We start from the raw sequence: 20,411 nt of genomic DNA, 5'->3' as shown, positions 1-20,411 counted from the left end.
TGATGACTAGGTCTAAAGCGGACGATAATATCAAATCACAAAAATAAACAAGATCAAATTTTAATATTAAGAAAAGTGTTGGCTAATGGGCCAAATGAAAAATGGCATTGACTTGTAGTGTGTGTGTGTGAGAAAGCCTCCTCTCCTTGTAGTTTAGGAAAAACACTTGCATGAAATAGGGACAGCAACAGTGTTATCTCTAGCTAATAACGTTATAACATACATGATAACTTTTCCACGTGGATTAGTCAGGAATAGCAAAATAGTCATATCTCCAATACAACCAAATTTTTCTCGTAATCTAGACTATCAGTTGTATTCAAAATATTAAGAGAAGAGTTGTGATGATGATATTGCCTAATAATATATCAAGTCTGAGACCTTCCCCCAATAAATTCACATTTACTTTTTGTATTTATCTATAGTTTATTAACTAGTATTATTGTGACAACATTTGCTGTCAATCATCATATAATTAACATTAATCATACACTCTTTGCTTTAAACAATTTGTAATAAATCTAAAAATGAAAAATAATGTGGTTTATTAGTGGGAGTTTATAGTGATTAAGAACATTTATAATAGATCTAGGCCATTATGGTTAAATTTCCCAATAACCCAAAATTACCCTCATTAAAGAAAAAACTTTCAACACAACTATCTCATGTTACGAGGACAAATTTGTAAAACAATAGCATATTAAAATGCAAATTATTACAAAATTTAAAAGAAATAGAAGTTCATGGCCAACAAAATTTCAGCCAGTCTTATTCATGTTGTTTCATAGAAAAACCTGGTTTACAAAGAGGTTGGGTTAAAATGATCCAAGTCATAAACTTTAGAAGAAAAGATTCTAGGTATCAAGTTGGGTTACTTTCCATTTCTTTCTTCTCTTCCCGCTTTGCTAGCCACCTACTTCATATAAGTCTCTCGCTTTTTCTTTTTCCTTTTTTCAAAGAAGCATTTTCTCATTTAATCATCAAAATATAAATAGCAATCATATTTCTCATTTAAGTTGTTAGTTGAAAATAGAAAAAAAAAACCACTAAGAGAGAGAGAGAGAGAGAGAGCTTCAAAGGATCCCATCAGATTCTCGGTTTTATATGGCTTTTGGTGGATCTATGTCGATCTACACTGCTCATGGTAAATCCACTCCTCATTGATGTGTTGAGGCCATGGAGTAAATAGGTGACACGCCTTGGAGTAACTAGATGACACTCTATGTCATGTCCCTAAGGAAGATTAGTGGTGCTTGGTTTCCCTTTTGTTTTACTGACGTTGTTTCGGCTTTTTAATTTTGGTTTTGTTTGTTCATAAAGTTCAAAAACTCTATGAGCTGTCGGTGTTCTTTTTCTTTCATAATTCCAAAAAATTCTATGAGCTGTCGGTTAGCGGTTGGTTTTATCTTTGATGTAAATAGACTAGATTCAAGACAGCTATAGCGGTAAATACGGGTTCTAGAAAAAAAAAATTGGGAGTGATTCTCTCCATATCAGTTTCACCGGGACTATTTTGCCCATGTCGTCCGTCCTGATATTGGGATGGCTCCTTTATAGTCTTTCCTTTGTACTCTTTGGGGTCATTTGGCAGGAGTGTCATGGACTGGACTAAATCGGACTGGCTCGGATTAGCTTGGATTGGCCTAAGCTGGATTAAGATCTGACCTACGTTTGGTGTTGTGTCGACTAAAAATAATTCTTATAATATTTAAATTTAATTGAATTTTTTATCCTAAAAGATAAATAAATGCTACAAGGGAGAAAAATTTTCTTGGATGCAGTCGAAAACCCATTTCATATCCCAATCCAATAAGAAGAGATGTACTGTGCAAATTGGATGACCACACAATCTTATTGGATTGGGATATGAAGTGGATTTTGACTGCATCCCCGTGCAAGGAAAGTTTTTCTCGCTACAAGGAAACCCAATTCAAAGATTTATAACAATATCAGCAACAACAAAAAAAAGATTTAAAAAAATAATAAAAAGAAAACAAATAAAATTCCTTTTTTTTTATGAAGAATAAAATTATGATATTTGTTTTTTGGCTTCCCAAGATTAATCTTAGTTGGTCGAAACATTGTTAGAGGAGCTAAGCTCAATCTATATAATTCTAGGTTTTTCAGGGACTAAATAAAACAATAATTAAAAAAATTATATATATGTATAATTTTTATATATTTGACTTTTGACTTCAAACTCCAAAATATAGTTTGACAAGTAAAAATTGCTTGTGATAAAGAAAGCATCACATCATGAATTATTAAACTTGTTTTAATATCAAAAAAATATCAAACATTTGCAAATTACTATAGTTGATTTTCCAAATGCAATATCAAATAATTATTGTAATATTTAAATTTAATTAAGGATTTTTATCTATAAAAAACCCCAATTCAAAGATCTAAAACAATAATTAAAAAAAAACAAATAAAATTATGATATTTTTTAAAGAGACGAGCGAGTGAGGCCTTTCTTTTTCACAATTGGACTATACAATTTCATTTAAGTTAGTCCTGTCTCTTACAAAACAAGGATTTCGAGTAATATTTAACCAAATACAGCCAAGTGAGGCGTACCAAACATGGCCTTTTTGTCCATTTGAACTAATAAACTTCTATCGCTTTTTATCAACAACAAAAAAATAAGTCTGCTTTGTAACCCCCGTTTCAGACAATACGTTTGGGCTTGATGCCGGCTGGCATGATAGCCCTCCCCAATCCAATACCAACGTTTCTCCATTCACACAAACATGTATCAAACCAACAAACACAAATACGTGCAGCGGCAACCACCTTCATTGGAGCATACAAGCTAATGTTTCAATCTCATATGCCCTTCATTCCGAGCATCCTGATTGATATACAAGCAAGGCCACGATTGGAAGGATTTTCAATAAAAACTGGTTGTAAACTTGAACAAACTGGAGAATCGACACAACAATGCATTCTAGCAACCAGCACGCCAAAACAACCATCACATACTTGTACAAGGGAGCTGAGCAAGAATGTTCCATGAACTTAACATCACACTTCTATTTTTGTAATTGTTTTGGTAGCTACTTACTGATACAATAAAAAAAATCAAAGATGGGGATAATGTGTCTGGTTTCTCAGGAGGATTTTATTTTATTGGGTTTTTTGTTTTAGATTTTCAACCCTAAAATCCGGGCAGATACATTGAACAGAATCCTTTATCTGTCAGACACCCAAGGATGACCGTTATACCTTCATCGGTGCTTCACTGCAAGAGATCAACTGTCAATCCATAAGTTGTTGCACTACTTAGCTCCATATCATCCTTTTTACACACATATATAAAGTGACAATCTGGATCTTCCAAAACAAACTCAGCTGGAAGTAAGCCCTTCTCGGTGATAGGAATAGGTTCCAAATATGACTTTATTGATGAACTACAACCTTCAGGCCTTTGGAATCCTGGTCTGGCTGTGAAAAGATAGTCAAAAGGATAACAAAACAAAATAAGGCGCCTCAATCATCAATTGTAACAACAATTAATGAATCAAAAGAAAACGTACAAGAAACAGGAGCAAGCAAAATCATAGCATCATCGTCTCTGTTGATTATCCAAAACAAGATCCCCCAAAGATGGGTAGAAACATAGTTTAGAAGGGACTAAAATCAACAACTTCAAAAGATTTTATGTGTGAATCAAATAACAAGGTGGAAGAAAGAATTGAAAAATGATAGATATTTGAACAGGAAAATGGACGAACTAATATGACATGAAAACTAAACTTACGTATAATGTACAAATTAACTTTCCAATTGTACACTGGCCGGATCAAATGAGGCATCCTTACTGTAGGATCACCATAGGTTATCTGCTACGTGGCAGTTTAAGAACAGATTATGTATTTTGAGATTTCAATAAAAGAAAGAACAATGTAAAATATAAAGCCACATCTAAGGGTGCACAGTTACCAACAAATAGATCCCTCCAGGTTTAAGAAGCCTACAAGAAAAATAACAACTGTGATTAGTGACGGAATATAAAAGTAAACAATAATGAATAAATTTTAAATAGAAAAAAATTGTGTACTGATCCAGTAATATAAAAAATTGCAGCTGTCAATTGAGTCTTAAAGTCTACAACCTACTCACTTCCCCTAGCATTTGAGCAGCACTAATTGGAGCATCATTGCCACACTAGAAATATAAGAACAAATAAGAGATTAGAGAGTGTTTAAGAAACACTAAGAGGAGTCATAAGAACATCACAACAGACATCATACCATCAGTGAATCAAGAGTTCCTTTGACAGACCACAGGTGCAAAAAGTGGTGACAGCAACACAGTTTTATTAAGACAAAAAAGAAAAAATTAGTCTACAGTATTGTGTATTCTAAAATGACTAAAACAAAGAAATGATACATACCTTTATCAATGACACCTTCAAATGATTCATCTGGGAAGACACTCATATCCCTAACATCCATTTGCATGTCTAATTGTATAGGAAACATGCCTAGAGTCTGCAATATTTACTAAAGATAATGCAGTACAAAATTGTACTGGTAATTTTAATGAAGTAAGTTTTCAAAAGGATACATTTCAGCTGAGGTATGTGCTCATATTTTCTTTTCATCATGTCAATGGCCACTGATGAAATGTCAACGTTCATTATGTCTTCATATCCATCCGCAACCATGTCCTCAGACATAACTACAAGAGAAGATTTTTCCATCAGAATTTCACTCAACAAGTAGATAGTAAATATCTAAATCCAATGAAATTATAGATGTTAGGACCTTCCTGATTAGCAAATGAATCATTTTTACATCAAAAGTTCTTCGTCTATAGATGGCAAGGGCAATGCCATGTTTAGGGACGCCAAAGCACCCTAATTGCATCAGGTACATTATTACTTTCGACATCAATTGTCTAATTAGTGTGAGAGAAAATGATATATTGTTACTTGTAGTTTCATTCCAGGGCCTAGACAGAATGTATCCCCTCTGGTGATTCATGTATCCATATACCAAAACAGATGGAACTATCAGAGAGAATGAGGGCAGGAGTAAGAGAGAACCTTAATTTGGGGAATTCAAGCTCAAGCACAACTGCCCAGAAATAACAGGGGGGAAATTGGAGTAGAACAAGGTCCAACCACTAAACCAGCAATAACCCTAAAACCCAATTTCTTTGATTTTGTCACAACTTCTCCATAATTCAAACACAGGTCAAAATTACCAAAAAGTAGCTAAAATTAAATGATGAATGTTCAAAACCACTGAAGTTTTGGGAACCAGTTATACTCTAACAGAAGAAACCCAAAAGGGCCCGGTTGTCAATGAAAAATATAAGAACGATTATCCAAAAAACCCAACATCCCAAATCAAAAAAATTATTTTCTATCTTTTTTCTAAGAATTTCTCTCAAAATAAACAGAGCAAACAGAGCACTAATGCAGAGAAAGAAAGAAGCTCTAGAACCTGCGGATTAAAACTATCAAAAGGGAATAGCTTTACAAACAAACAATGAAGAAAAGAGCAACGGAGAAAGAGGGGAAATTACCAGCATTGCCACAGCCGACCATGAGAACCCGAGAGGAGGTTGGTATGTAGTTTCGGACAAAAGGGCGGAGAGAAGAGTAGCGCTGGTACCAGTCGAAGGAGCCTCCTTCTTCGACGTAGCGGGCGTCCCAGTAGAGGGCGTCGCCATAGTTGTAGGTGTTGCAGCTCGATACGTCCCTGAACATCTTCTCTTCTCTTTCTGCTGCTGGTGATGACTCTGGTGATTTGCGTTCAGCTGGGTACAGTCGGCGATATGAAATTACGAAAGAGAGAGAGAGAGAAAAACGAAGGGGCAGACAAGTAAGTGCGCTCAGTTTCGTGTTGGTTTTCAAGGCCGAGGGCTTTTGGGCCCCTTTTTGTCCGTACAGAGTAAGTGGTGTCCGAATGAGAAATTCTCTAGGCACCCAAAAATGTTCTACTTTTTATTTAGGACAAGCTACATAAAACTCTCCAATTTATAGGGTAATTTTCAAATTCATATCCAATTTTAGAGAGATTTACCAATATATATTCAATCTCACGGAAACTCTATAATTTGCCCCCTCCATTAGCCAAATTATTAGTGAGTTTGTTAAATGCTGACGTGAACTTCCACATGGACCAAAAATTAATAAAAAATTATTTTACTGTTTAAATTATTTTAAACTGTTTAAATTATTTTAAAATCTCTCTCTCTCTCTCAACCCAGAACCATCCCAGCCATAACCTCACCTCCATCTCCAGCCATCATCGTTGTAACTCACGAACCTAGCCCTGTCGCAACCCCAGCCACCCCACAATCCATGAGCCAAGCCTCACGAGCCGTCTTTGTATCAATTACATAATCAATCACCTCATCAGAGAGAGTAGCAAGGAGCAAACCTAGTAACGCAGTATCAGTTTTGAGCCCCTCTTGATAAGCTATAGTAATTTGAGAGGAAACACCCCTCGTAGCAAGAAGTGCAAATTTGGGAAGAGGAACAATAAAGCCATCCAAATACCCAAATAAATCGAATCCTTGCAGAACTGATTCAATATGAAATCTCCATTTCATGAAATTAGCATCACTCAATCGAATAGTAATCAAGCCAGGAAGACCCTCAATTTTGATTGTAAAGGAAGACGCCATTGTTGAGACTAGAAGAAGGGCAAAAAAAAAAAATTTAGGGTTCCAAACAGAAACTAAGAGAAATCCAATGAGGAATAAGAAGAAATCAAAGAAGAAGAAGAAGAAGAAGAAGAACTGAAGTTACAAAAGAATGCGGAAGCGAAAAATTAGGAATGGATCGAAAGTAGAAGAACCAGAACACGGGGAGTGGCCGGATAATCCTTACTATTTTCATAGTACAAGTTATCTTAGCCCGCCTCACTTGCTTTTTGTACTGCATAAGGGCCATAAGGGCATAAATGAAGTCAAGGGATTTCTTTCTAACTAGTGGCTGAGAGTAAGCAAGCTATCTTCATTCAACGGATTTGTGGTTAAAGCAGGCCCGCCCAATAAAAATAGAGGCGAAATGAACAATGATAAAATCCAGTTAGAAAAGGAAATCCAATTAGAGATAAGTTGCCCATGAGCATCATGGCATAGGTAAAAGGGACATTAAGCTCAGTTTCGTGAGTTGCAGCGAGGCTGGGTTTGTGGATTGTGGGGTGGCTGGGGTTGCGACGAGGCCAGGATGGTTCTGGGTTTTGAGAGAGAGAGAGAGAGAGATATATATATATATATATATTAAAATAATTTTTCATTAATTTTTGGTTCACGTGGAAGTCCATGTCATCAAAAAAGGGTCCCACTTTTGACACTCAACATTTAACATTCTCACTAACGGTTTGGCTAACAAAGGGGGGCAAATTATAGGGTTTCCGTGAGGTTGAGTTTACTTGGTAAATGTCCCTAAAATCGTATGAACTGAAAATGACCCTATAGGTTGGGGGGTTCTATATAGTTTGTCCTTTTATTTATTTATTCTTATTAGAAATACAAAGTATATTACTAAAAAAAAATGTCCCAACGGATATTAAAACCAAAAAACTAAGGGCCCATTTGATAACTATTTTTATTTTAGTTTGTACTTTTCATTTTTTGTACTAGAGTAAAGAAGAAAATGAGAGTAAAGATGGGATTGAGAGAGAAGATGGGGGAGGGAGGAGGGGGAGGATAAGAAGAAGTAGTAACAAAAGTGAAAAAAATAAATTAAAAACTGAAATATATTTGAAATTGTTTTCACTTTTGTTACTTTTCTCTCTCATCGTCCCCTCTCATCCTAACTCTCATTTTCTTTTAGACTCTAGTACAAAAAATAAAAACTAAAAACTAAAGCTGAAATGGTTATCAAACGAACCTTAAAATTTTAATCAATATGACATAGGATAAGGGAAGTACCCAAATACAAATATGACGAAGAGTATGTCTTAAATTTCCTAGAACGTCTGCTACCATAATGATTTCTCAAAAATTATGTGTGATTCTAACGGCTTAAAAGTTGGAAAAATGAACTTAATTTCTTAGGCCCCGTTTGATAACCATTTCAATTTTAGTTTTTAGTTTTCATTTTTCATTTTTCATTTTTTGTGCTAGAGTATAGAGGAAAATGAGAGTGAGAATGGGAGTGAGGTTGAGATTGAGAGAGAGAATGGTTAGGGAGGATGGGAGGGAGGAGTAACAAAATTGAAAAAAAAACTTGAAAGTGAAAATAATTTCAAATAGATTTCAGTTTTCACTTTTGTTACTCCTCCCTCCCATCCTCCCCTCTCATCTTCCATCTTAATCTAATCTTTATTCTTGTTCTCATTTCCACACTCTCTCTTTTAACTCTACACTTTAGCATAAAAATAAACACTAAAAATTAAAATTGAAATAGTTATCAAACGGGTCATTAAATCATTGTATGCAATCTCAAGGGAACTGAAGTTTGACATTGTAGAATTTGGATTAGAATTTTAGAATAGCCTTTAATTTCCTTTTTTGGGAGGTGTCGTCACTAAACCCATTAAAGTGTTGCCCGTAATGCTAAAACATTTAGGCAGCCAAAGTAAAATATTTCAATAAAAAAAAGTTAGGAACACTCAATTACTGTTAGATGTTTGATTTTTCAATCAAGATACATAATAGTACTTGATAATTTGTTTTTCACTATTTATTATAAAATTCTCACTTAAAATTTAAGATAACATTTTTTGGATAAAATTTTCAAATTAAATTTTCGGATAAAACTTTTGGTTGCCACGTGTCCATATTTATTATAAAATTCACATCTCACTCATCATACAATTGAAATACCTACTCACTCATCATACAATTGAAATATTCTCGGTCCTCATAGTCCGACACAATGGAGTACAAGAACAACTCCATCATTGGCGGAGGCGGTTCCACCAGATCACGACATGGGGGAGTATTTTCGTTCGGAGGACGTAATAGTGCCATTATTTCCGACACGGAATGCACCACTAGAACCGAGTACGGGCATTGTTCACTTGAGGAGCCATGTGTAATGGTTTTCCTCTTTTTTGTTTTCTCTTGAATAATCTATTTAAAAAAAAAAGGAAATTGGAAATGCAAGAAATATATATATATATATATATATATATAATGACATTAAATTGAATAAAACGATAATTTATTATTATTTTTACCTCGTCACCAAGATTTTGACCTCTTCAAATGTTTGTCCACGACCCTCCAGTTTCGATGGAAGAGGTCATTTGTATTTTTGCACAAATGGAATTTTGTAGTAGAAAATTTGGTGTGGAAAGTGAAAAATATTGGAATGAGATGAATTTGTATGAAGTTTTGGTGTGAAAAGTGAATAATATTGGTAGGTATTTATAGAAAAAAATTTCATAATTTTTTTCAATTTTGTTCAATTTTTTTAAGCTAAAATTGGACAACTGTTGATTTGCAAGATTTTTTTATCGGAGGCTCCAAGAGAAGCCACGTGGCTTATAACCGTTGGGCTATGTGGGTGGTGGGTCACGACTCACGCCGACGTCGAGTGAGAGCAACAGCCAAGTAGGATTTGCCCGTGGGCTGGTGGGACAAGGCTTGCCCGAGCTGGGTTCGTGCTGGAGTTGGATTTGGGCTGGCGGGGTGGCCCTGGCAAGGCCTACATGCTGGACTTGCTCTTAGAAGAGGCTTTTGCTACACTTGGATATGTATGATCTTCAAATTCTTGCCTTGTCATATTATTGCATGTAATATACCGGATTAGATCAACAAATTCACATGACTTCAAGATGACTCATTCCCAACCTCACTGGGAATTCCACAACCTACCATTGAGATTTACTCTTTCAAAGGCCTCGATAAGATGGTGTTGCAGTGGCACATATTTCTTCTGAAGATGGTAAATTACTACATTTCTGTTGCAAGTTTCAGATGTTTAATATTTTGTCATCTCTCTACTGAGAAAACTTTTACCCATTCTTTTGTTTGCTTGGCTACCATAATGATTTCTCGAAAATTATGAGTGATTCTAACCTCTTAAAAGTTGGAAAAATGAACTTAATTTCTTAAATACTTGAATGCAATCTCAGAGGAATTGAAGTTTGATATTGTAGAATTTGAATAAGATTTTTAGAATAGCCTTTAATTTCCATTTTTCAGAGGTGTCGTCGCTAAGCCCATTAAAGTGTTGCCCATAGTGCCAAAACTTTTAGGCAGCCAAAGTAAAATATTTCAATAAAAAAAAAGAGTTAGTAATACTCAATTACTATTAGATGTTTGATAACTTTTCAATCAAGAAGATACATAATAGTACTTGATAATTTGTCTTTTAACAGAAAATGAGTTTGCTAGCATATAGGATTATGTGTGTAATAGACACAAGTTTGCTAAATACTTACAACTTATCTCTTGTTCGAATCTAAAGCCAAAACCACACTAGGAGAGAAGGTGATTCCTCACACACACAAACTACTAAGGTGTTGTAGGGGCTTTTTCGTTCCGGCAGCTACTACGAGCCTGGGCTGCTGTAAATACCAAACTGGATGAAATTGCCCCTTGATCCTGAGTTCAAAGATCAAGCCCCAAGAATGCTTCGAAAGGACAGTTAAGCCTTAGGAAACACCTTGGTTACCTTCACCAATAAAAATAACAATAGCTTACAGATAGATTTTCTAGCTTGGCATGAGAGGCTTGTGGCATGGGAGCAAAATTGACATGAGTTTAGCAATAAAGAGAAAGTTATGCATTCTTGGGGAAAAAATGGGTGTTAAGGTAAGAGGAGTAGGTTTGGCTAAGAATGAGGGAAAGAGAAATGAATGGGTGGCTTGAGTGTTTTTCCGGTAGCTTGACAAAGGCTCTGTCGAATTTGGCCAAGTCTTTCCCTTCTTTTCTCCCCTCATTCCTTTAATCATCCTATTTTGGTGAAATCCACTCTGCCCATTTGCACAAAATCAAGGATTTTTGGGAACTCAATGTTCTTTCCCACAGCTACCCTAGTGAAGAATTCCTATTTTCAGATATCCCATTTCCTCTATTTCCTTACCTCTTTCATGGTCAAATTTGATGAAGGAAAGAAATTGGTATACATGTTGGTTTGAAGGGTGGCTCCTTGCTCGCCAATATCTTTTGGTCCCTTGGGTGTTTTGTTTTAAAACTTGTTCCTTCCCTCCCAGTAGCCCTGTGCATATGGTCTTCCATGCTCCTTCCGTGGCTTTGTCCTTCAGCCAAATGCTAGAGCCTTTGCTGCTTCTTACTTCTAATTGTATGGGCCTTCTAAGATGACAAGTCAACCTACCAAACAAATGGGCTAATCTCATCAAGTTTTGGACTATATTGGTTAGTTTTAGTGGACCATTTTGGTTGGGATATTTTCTCTCTTGTGCTCACCCACATGTTTGGGCCTAAGAAATGGGCTTGAGTTCCGAGGCTCCCAAGCAACCCAGAACCTCCATTTCTCGGCCCATCAATGGGCCTCATGACAACATATTATCATCCATACCACAACCTACTCAAGCAAACCCCCGACATTTGAGTGGCTTGGGCCCACTTAAGCTTGTAGTGTGGCGTGTTGCTTATTTGCTTGACATGGCATGTGTGCAAGCGCATATAATGAAACTTTCGCATGCCCAAATCGGGTTTCTTCTCGGTAAGGTATTGCATTGGGCCAAAAATTAATTTGAAGGGCGAACCGTGGATTTTTTAGGCCTCAACAGGTGTCATAGGGATTCGAACTTGAGATTACTAATCTACAATTCAATGTCATTTTTCATTGAGCAAGACCTTTTGGCCAGCTTATATGCATTCTATAAATTTTAAAGATTTACTAGCAAATTTGAAATGAAGCCTTGCTTTATTATTAAGAAGAAGAAAAATATTACATTTTAGTTTTTAATTGGTCTTAATTACTTAAAATTACATATATTTTACGGAAAACTATATAAAAAATACAAAATTAACTCAAATGTCTATGCCACTATTACACTTACTCAAAACCTACATTTTAAATTATTTATCTAACTTCAATATCAAAGAGAGTGTGTAATAGTACAATTTCATTATTCAAGAGTGTTTGGACATTCAACAAAATCAGAGTTCTCAATTACTTCGATGAACCAAAATTGCACAAGTCCATCATGTTACGGTTGCTTGAACCTGCACAATAGTTTATTGAAGAGTGTTAAAACATTTATTTTAATTAACATCTTAGCATTAGGAAATGCAATAGCATGCTTCTTTTTTCTTTTTATAAAAAAATGGCTTATTATCACAAAACGTCCCTAAGGTTTACGAAACTATCAGATTGCATCCTTAATATTTTTTTTTGTTATTCGTGGTCCTCAAGGTTAGTATGTGTGATCACAAATGGTCCTTGTCGTTAGGTTCCGTCAAAAACTCATGTTAGTTTGCCGACGTGGCATATACATATATCACAAAACATCACTGGGGTTCATGCACCTATCACAAATGGTCCCTGCGAAATTTTTTAATTTTTTAATTTAAAATTTGGTTTTTTTATATAAAATTTTTATGAATTTTATGAATTTTAAATTATTTAAAAATATATATTATATTTTAAATACATGTGACACTATATTATTGTAGATGTGGGCTCCATATATATGCCACATCAACAAACTAATGGAGTTTTTAAAAAATAATTTAAAATTCATAGAATTAAAAAAATTAAAAAACTAAGAGTTTAGGGTTCATAAATGGTCTTCAAGATAAAATCCTTCTATAAATGATTTTTTCATTTATAAATAATTTAAATAAAACCAAAATTTTATGAATTTTAAATGAAAAAATTAAAATTTTCATAGGGACCATTTGTGATAGGTGTGTGAACCTCAGGGATGTTTTGTGATATGCATATATGTCACGTCAGCAAACTAACGGGGTTTTTTATGGAACCTAACGGCAGGGACCATTTGTGATCGCACATACTAAACTTGAGAACCACGAGTGACACAAAAAAATATTAAGGATGCAATCTAATAGTTCCGTAAATCTTATGGACGTTTTGTGATATTAAGCCTAAAAAATTTTATGCATCAATTTTAGTTTCTTAATGCAGTATCACCTGGTATTTCAACAATCCAAAGTTTTCCTTTGTTTTTTCTTTTATTTCATTTTGTAATTATTATCATTGGTATGTTTTTGTAAATCTTTGTTTTCACAGGCAACAGTGTAGTATAATTTTTGTTGCACCATGTGAAGATGGAGGTTAATCGGATACTTTTTGTGTTGCCTAGTGATTGAATACTCTTTTGTAAACGATGATATGTTTTGCAGAGCTTAAGAAGAGCCAAATCACAATGAAGTAAAAGGTGGAGCCTTGTTGAATTTGGAGGACTACAAGAAAGCAAAAGACTAAACTATGAGAGGCGTTAGGCTTTGATTCACTCACTATCTAATCGTAGTTAGAAGTGTTTTATACTTTTGTTCATTGTGAAATCATTATGTACATCCATATCTGGAAACTGAAAGAGAAAAAAAGAAAAAGAAAAAAGAGACTGATTCTCCTAAATTTTGTATTTTTGAGAATTTGTAGCATTTTAAATTTCCAAAGAATAAGTAAAAAATGCAACATGATTTCATGTACAAAGATGATACAATACTAGATGATATCATTTAACACATGCACTACACGTGACTTTAAAAGTTTTTATTTTCTATTTGATGCATTACATTTTTCTAGATACCCGTCTTAAAACTTATTTTTATTGCACATATTAAATGTCACAAAATGTTTTTTAGATGTCATAAACAGTTTCTCACCATTTCTGTGAAACTCATCTGTAAATGACTAGAGTTATTTAGAGGTTATCTATATGTATTATATTATTAAAACATAAAATTACATATCGGTCCTAAGTAAACAGCACATAATTATTAATATTTTCCAACATATTATAAACATAAAATGAAAGCAACTTGCATGGGTAATTGTCCCGGAAAGAAAAACCCAAGGGAAAAATACAATAAGGAAACGATCAATGCTTAGCATAAACGCATCACAATCCCAACAAAATAAAGCTTTAAATAAGGGATATAATTTTCCCACTCCCCTTTTCTCTGCTTACACTCAAGTTTGTTTTTTAATACTTTTTAATCAATTCTCTTTCCTAATCAAGTTTGCTTTTCAATGCTTATTTTTCAGATATTCTTGTTTTCTTCAATTTAGTTGGATTTTACAACAATGTCTGTTTCCCAGGTGGGTCTTTTTCATCTACAGTGGCTTCAAGCAGGACTCCTTCATACTGGACTAATACGATTTATCGTGGAGATGGTAAATCCATCTTTATTTCTGTTTATGATATATTTTAAATCCAGGAAATGGGAAGACTTCAAAGGCTCTTCCTTAATAGGCGCTTGCAAACATGCTATCAAAATTTGAATGGAGAACATTTGAAATATATATAGTACTTCATTTTGTCACTTGGTTTGCCTTGTAATATTTTGTCATCTCTCTGTTGAGAAAACTTTTAGCCATATTTTTCTTTCTTTTGTTTGCTTGACTTCAATGTCTTTCCAAATTCTCTGTGATGTAGGATCAGATCTGGGTTAATATTTTGCCATTTGGTTTGCCTTGTAATATTTATTTTTTCTTTTGTTTGCTTGGCTACGGAGTTTTTCCTAATTCTCTGCCTTTTATTCAAGTTAGTCGGTTTACTTAATCTTAACTCAAGATTTGAACCCTGACCCCTTTACATTCTTTAGAGGACTTGTAGATCTAGCTGTTTTTTTTTTTTGGTTGGGAGGACTTCAGTTTTTAAAGGACATCAAATAACCAAGAGTTGTTCTTTGTTCTTTTAAACAGAAATATCGGCTGCACCTGCCAGATACTTGAGACAAATTCTTGATATTTGCACTGAGATATTATATGTGCAACTAAGCTTCATCTTTATTTTGATGATTTACCAAATTATCTTTTGAATCATGCTGAAAAATACAATTGAGGTTGCCGTGTTCTGTATAAAGAATGTGCTTCTGCATTGGCAGGAACGCTTTCAATATTCAGATGCTATTTACAGATGACGGATGTTGTGCCAGAAGAGTCTTCAAACTCCCATCCCTTCAAGCTTCTCAAGAGACCTCTGCAGGGGAATAGTAAACTCGTATGGCTCATGCTCTTTTTCTCTCCAGATGTTTTGCTTGCTCCTTGATATTGATTCGACTGCGACGTCTACAATGGTATTGTCCTCTTTGCAGAAAGAGTTGAAACCATCCATTGCTACTTTCAAGCATCAATGGGAGTTATCTCCAAATAGGCCCAAGCTCAAAATTTTAAGGGCAGAATCCTCTTCCTTTGCAGCAGCAGGTGACAGTGGTGCAAAAAGGACTGGAAGAAAGATATTTATGATAGAATTTCGTCAGTTCTTTGGACAACCATTTGCTTTAAATATTCTGCCTAGAAAGAAAATAAAGAAAACAAATGGATTTCAAATGATTTCTTGCCCCCACTATTGGTGTGGGTTAATTGGCGAAGACCATGCTTGGTTTGATTGTCCACCCCACCATGATGGAAGCATATATAGCCGATATCTCTTGGTTGCTAGTTTATTTTATAAATGTCCATCTCTTGCATTTTTATCATAAAGACTCAGAAGGTTGCCGCACTGTAATTCCATAAACAAAATCAATATCCACACAAAAATAAAATTACTTACAACAATCATGTAATCTACTCTATGCTCTAATCTCGTATCTTTTGAATTCCAACTCACTATGCATAATCAACCCACCTGTTCCACAATATAAAGAATCATGAGAATTGAAGAGGAAAACACAACCAACATAATGAGAATCAAGGAGAACTCAGATCTTACATCAAGGACCCCAAGAATGTGTTGCCAGTTCAAACAGCAAATTACATTTCGGCAATAAATTTATTGGTGAATTCATAGCGTGGTTGGACAAAAGCAAGTGTGAATGAGCTGAAAAAAGACCATTTCATTATCAAACAGAGTGAGAAAGAAGCAGCTGGAGCATGGCCATTAGACTAGCGCTAGACTTGATTGAAAACTCAGTTATATATATTTTTTTATCTTTTTTTAAAGTAGGAAACTTCCTATGCTGTCTAGCATGTTGGAAAAGGACTATCGGTGCTCGTAAAATCTCGTTCATATTTAAGCTAATAAAAATCTGCATCCCTCATGAAAATATTGCTCCTAATTTCCAAATGGGTCATAAATATCTAAACTAACCAAATGTAAGGGAATGATGAATTTATAGCCACTGATGTATTTATCTCATGAATATCACTTTGTCATAAACATCCGAACTAACCAAATGTGAATTTATAGCCATTGTAAGGGAATTTATAGCCATCGTTGGCAAAGTTGTTATTCGGGTCTGCTAAGGTTAGTTTAGCCTTGCACCCAAGTTCGATTATTATTCCCTTGCACTCAAATATTTACATTCGGTTAGTTTAGAATATCACTTTCTCATAGATATCTAAACTAACCAAAGGTGAATTTATAGCCATTGATGTATTTATCTTAGTTCTACTTCTACTACAACCGTTGTGCTTTAAACAGGGCACGTTTTATGCTAGGTCCTTATTTTGCTCGACAGCTTGCGTCCGTATTTATCTGCTCAAAGTTCCTGTTTTTCGTTTTGTTTTGTTTTGTTTTTTGTTTTGTTTTTTTTTTCAGCAAAGCTCAGAGTTCCTGTTTTCTTCACCATAGGTTATCTGCTGTGGCAGTTTAAGAACAGATTATGTATTTTGAGATTTCAATAAAAGAAAGAACGATGTAAAATATAAAGCCACATCTAAGGGTGCACAGTTACCAACAAATAGATCCCTCCAGGTTTAAGAAGCCTACAAGCAAAATAACAAGTGTGATTAGTGACGGATTATAAAAGTAAACAATAATGAATAAATTTTAAATAGAAAAAAATTGTGTACTGATCCAGTAATATAAAAAATTGCAGCTGTCAATTGAGTCTTAAAGTCTACAACCTACTCACTTCCCCTAGCATTTGAGCAGCACTAATTGGAGCATCATTGCCACACTAGAAATATAAGAACAAATAAGAGAATTAGAGTGTGTTTAAGTAATGACTAAGAGGAGTCATAAGAACATCACAACAGACATCATACCATCAGTGAATCAAGAGTTCCTTTGACAGACCACAGGTGCAAAAAGTGGTGACAGCAACACAGTTTTATTAAGACAAAAAAGAAAAAATTAGTCTACAGTATTGTGTATTCTAAAATTACTAAAACAAAGAAATGATACATACCTTTATCAATGACACCTTCAAATGATTCATCTGGGAAGACACTCATATCCCTAACATCCATTTGCATGTCTAATTGTATAGGAAACATGCCTAGAGTCTGCAATATTTACTAAAGATAATGCAGTACAAAATTGTACTGGTAATTTTAATGAAGTAAGTTTTCAAAAGGATACATTTCAGCTGAGGTATGTGCTCATATTTTCTTTTCATCATGTCAATGGCCACTGATGAAATGTCAACATTCAGTACGTCTTCATATCCATCCGCAACCATGTCCTCAGACATAACTACAAGAGAAGATTTTTCCATCAGAATTTCACTCAACAAGTAGATAGTAAATATCTAAATCCAATGAAATTATAGTTGTGAGAAATGAATCATTTTTACATCAACAGTTCTTCATCTATATATGGCAAGGGCAATGCCATGTTTAGGGACGCCAAAGCACCTTAATTGCATCAGGTACATTATTACTTTCGACATCAATTGTCTAATTAGTGTGAGATCAAATGATATGTTGTTACTTGTAGTTTCATTCTAGGGCCTAGACAGAATGCATCCCCTCTGGTGATTCATGTATCCATATACCAAAACAGATGGAACTATCAGAGAGAATGCGGGCAGGAGTAAGAGAGAACCTTAATTTGGGGAATTCAAGCTCAAGCACAACTGCCCAGAAATAACAGGGGGGAAATTGGAGTAGAACAAGGTCCAACCACTAAACCAGCAATAACCCTAAAACCCAATTTCTTTGATTTTGTCACAACTTCTCCATAATTCAAACACAGGTCAAAATTACCAAAAAATAGCTAAAATTAAATGATGAATGTTCAAAACCACTGAAGTTTTGGGAACCAATTATACTCTAACAGAACAAACCCAAAAGGGCCCGGTTGTCAATGAAAAATATAAGAACGATTATCCAAAAAAACCCAACATCCCAAATCAAAAAACTTATTTTCTATATTTTTTCTAAGAATTTCTCTCAAACCAAACAGAGCAAACAGAGCACTAATGCAGAGAAAGAAAGAAGCTCTAGAACCTGCGGATTAAAACTCTCAAAAGGGAATAGCTTTACAAACAAACAATGAAGAAAAGAGCAACGGAGAAAGAGGGTAAATTACCAGCATTGCCACAGCCGACCATGAGAACCCGAGAGGAGGTTGGTATGTAGTTTCGGACAAAAGGGCGGAGGAGCCTCCTTCTTCGACATAGCGGGCGTCCCAATAGAAGGCGTCGCCATAGTTATAGGTGTTACAGCTCGACACGTCCCTGAACATCGTCTCTTCTCTTTCTTCTGCTGGTGATGACTGTGGTGATTTGCGTTCAGCTGGGTACAGTCGGCGATATGAAATTACGAGAGAGAGAGAGAGAGAGAGAAACGAAGGGGCAGGCAGGTAAGCATCTCCAACGACATGTCAAACGTGCCACGTAGATGTTTAACAGTTAAAAATAACATTTTACACCACTCCAACCGATATGTCAAAGCTGATGTGGAATGAAGGCTAGAGGTTGAGATGTTATTTTGACATCCAAAAGTAAGATGTCAAATGAATATTTTATTATTTTTTAAAGACAGTTGACTATTACTTTCATTTATTATTTTCCTTTTTTATTTTTTTTCTTCTTTATCTTAAATGATTTGACTGTTACAATAATTATTTATTTGACATATCGGTGGAGTGTAAAAATATGTAAATGTCAAATTGCCACATCAATGATCAAATTTTAATTTGATGTTTGGTATTGACACCTCCCTTGGAGATGCTCAAGTGCGCTCAGTTTCGTGTTGGTTTTAAAGGCCGAGGGCTTTTGGGCCCATTTTTGTCCATACATAGTAAGTGGTGTCCGAATGAGAAATTCTCTAGGCACCCAAATGTTCTACTTTTTATTTATTTATTATTATTAGAAATACAAAATAAATTACCAAAAAAAAAAAAAGTAAGTCCCAACGGATATTAAAACCAAAAAACTAAAGGTCCATTTGATAACCATTTTTATTTTATTTTTTATTTTTTATTTTTTATTTTTTGTGTTAGAGTATAGAGAAAAATGAGAGGGAAGATGAGATTAAGAGAGAAGATTAGAGAGGAGGATGAGAGAAAGTAGTAATAAAAGTGAACACAAAAATTAAAAATTAAAATATATTTGAAATTGTTTTCACTTTCAAGTTTTGTTTTCACTTTTGTTACTTTTCTCTCTCATGTCTCCTATCATCCTCTCTCTCAATCTCATCCTAACTCTCATTTTCTTTCATACTCTAGCATAAAAAATAAAAATTAAAAACTAAAGCTGAAATGGTTATCAAACGAATCTTTAAATCTTTAAAGTGAAAAAAAAAACCTTGAAAGTGAAAAAAAATTCAAATAGATTTCAGTTTTTAGTTTTAGTTTTCACTTTTGTTACTCCTCCCTCCCATCCTCTCCTATCATCTTCCCTCTTAATCTAATCTTTATTCTTGTTCTCACTTTCACACTCTCCCTTTTCACTCTACACTCTAGCACAAAAAATAAACATTAATAATTAAAATTGAAATAGTTATCAAATAGGTCACTAAATACTTGAATGCAATCTCAAGGGAACTGAAGTTTGACATTGTAGGATTTGGATCCAATTTTTAGAATAGCCTCTAATTTCCATTTTTGAGAGGTGCTGTTGCTCAGCCCATTAAAGTGTTGCCCATAATGCTAAAACATTTAGGCAGCCAAAGTAAAATATTTGTATAAAAAGTTAGTAACACTCAATTACTATTAGATGTTTGATTTTTCAAACAAGATACATAATAGTACTTGATAATTTGTTTTTCAACATAAAATGAGTTTGCTAACATATAGGATTATGTGTGTAATAGACACAAGTTTGCTAGATACTTTCAACTTTCTCGTGTGTAATTGCACAAGTCTATCATGTTACGGTTGCTTGAACTTGCAAAATAGTTGGAACTTTTGTATAAAAAAGTTAAAAAAAAAAAAAAAAATTTCTTTTACTTTGATTTACATGCTTTTTTTCTTCTTCTTTTTTTCGTCGAAAAAGGTGGATTGATAGCACATGTTCATTTTGCGTTGAAGAAAAGGCTTAAGAAGGACCCTGTACCTGTTGGTTATGGAGCCAGTGGCACCCTGAACGAACTAATTTAAGGTCTTTTGCAATTTCAAGGTCGTTGTTGTCCAAAGAAGGGGTTCATATATTTGGCAATAAAT

The 20,411-nt window shown here is 34.5% G+C and overlaps 2 protein-coding genes across 4 annotated transcripts; both read right to left on the bottom strand.

Moving 5' to 3' along the window:
• Window positions 1-2,999: 2,999 nt before the first annotated feature.
• Window positions 3,000-7,163, bottom strand: LOC103330719 (uncharacterized). Of its 3 annotated transcripts, none has more exons than XM_016794395.2 (8): window positions 5,539-7,161; window positions 4,573-4,686; window positions 4,400-4,468; window positions 4,257-4,276; window positions 4,118-4,170; window positions 3,946-3,976; window positions 3,764-3,848; window positions 3,000-3,447 (listed from the first exon to the last, which is right to left on the bottom strand). In XM_016794395.2, exons 1-8 carry the CDS (start codon window positions 5,720-5,722, stop codon window positions 3,242-3,244), a joined length of 762 nt encoding a protein of 253 aa, XP_016649881.2. In that variant the 5' UTR covers window positions 5,723-7,161; the 3' UTR covers window positions 3,000-3,241. The 3 variants fall into 3 exon arrangements, with proteins under 3 accessions (XP_016649881.2, XP_008231549.2, XP_088909776.1); XM_008233327.3 differs by having other exon boundaries at window positions 3,764-3,845; window positions 5,539-7,156; XM_089053650.1 differs by lacking the exon at window positions 3,946-3,976 and having other exon boundaries at window positions 3,764-3,845; window positions 4,126-4,170; window positions 5,539-7,163.
• Window positions 7,164-15,907: 8,744 nt separating this feature from the next.
• Window positions 15,908-18,607, bottom strand: LOC103330666 (uncharacterized). The gene is given in 8 exon segments (XM_089051453.1): window positions 15,908-16,660; window positions 16,756-16,786; window positions 16,928-16,980; window positions 17,069-17,088; window positions 17,212-17,280; window positions 17,385-17,498; window positions 18,336-18,407; window positions 18,410-18,607. Coding segments are annotated over 8 exon segments (486 nt in total). The 5' UTR covers window positions 18,492-18,607; the 3' UTR covers window positions 15,908-16,615.
• Window positions 18,608-20,411: the final 1,804 nt, after the last annotated feature.

The sequence above is a fragment of the Prunus mume genome, linkage group LG5 (assembly GCF_029339155.1).
Source record: "Prunus mume cultivar Tortuosa linkage group LG5, ASM2933915v1, whole genome shotgun sequence".
Taxonomy (NCBI): domain Eukaryota; kingdom Viridiplantae; phylum Streptophyta; class Magnoliopsida; order Rosales; family Rosaceae; genus Prunus; species Prunus mume.
This window is presented reverse-complemented; position numbering and strand designations above follow the sequence as displayed.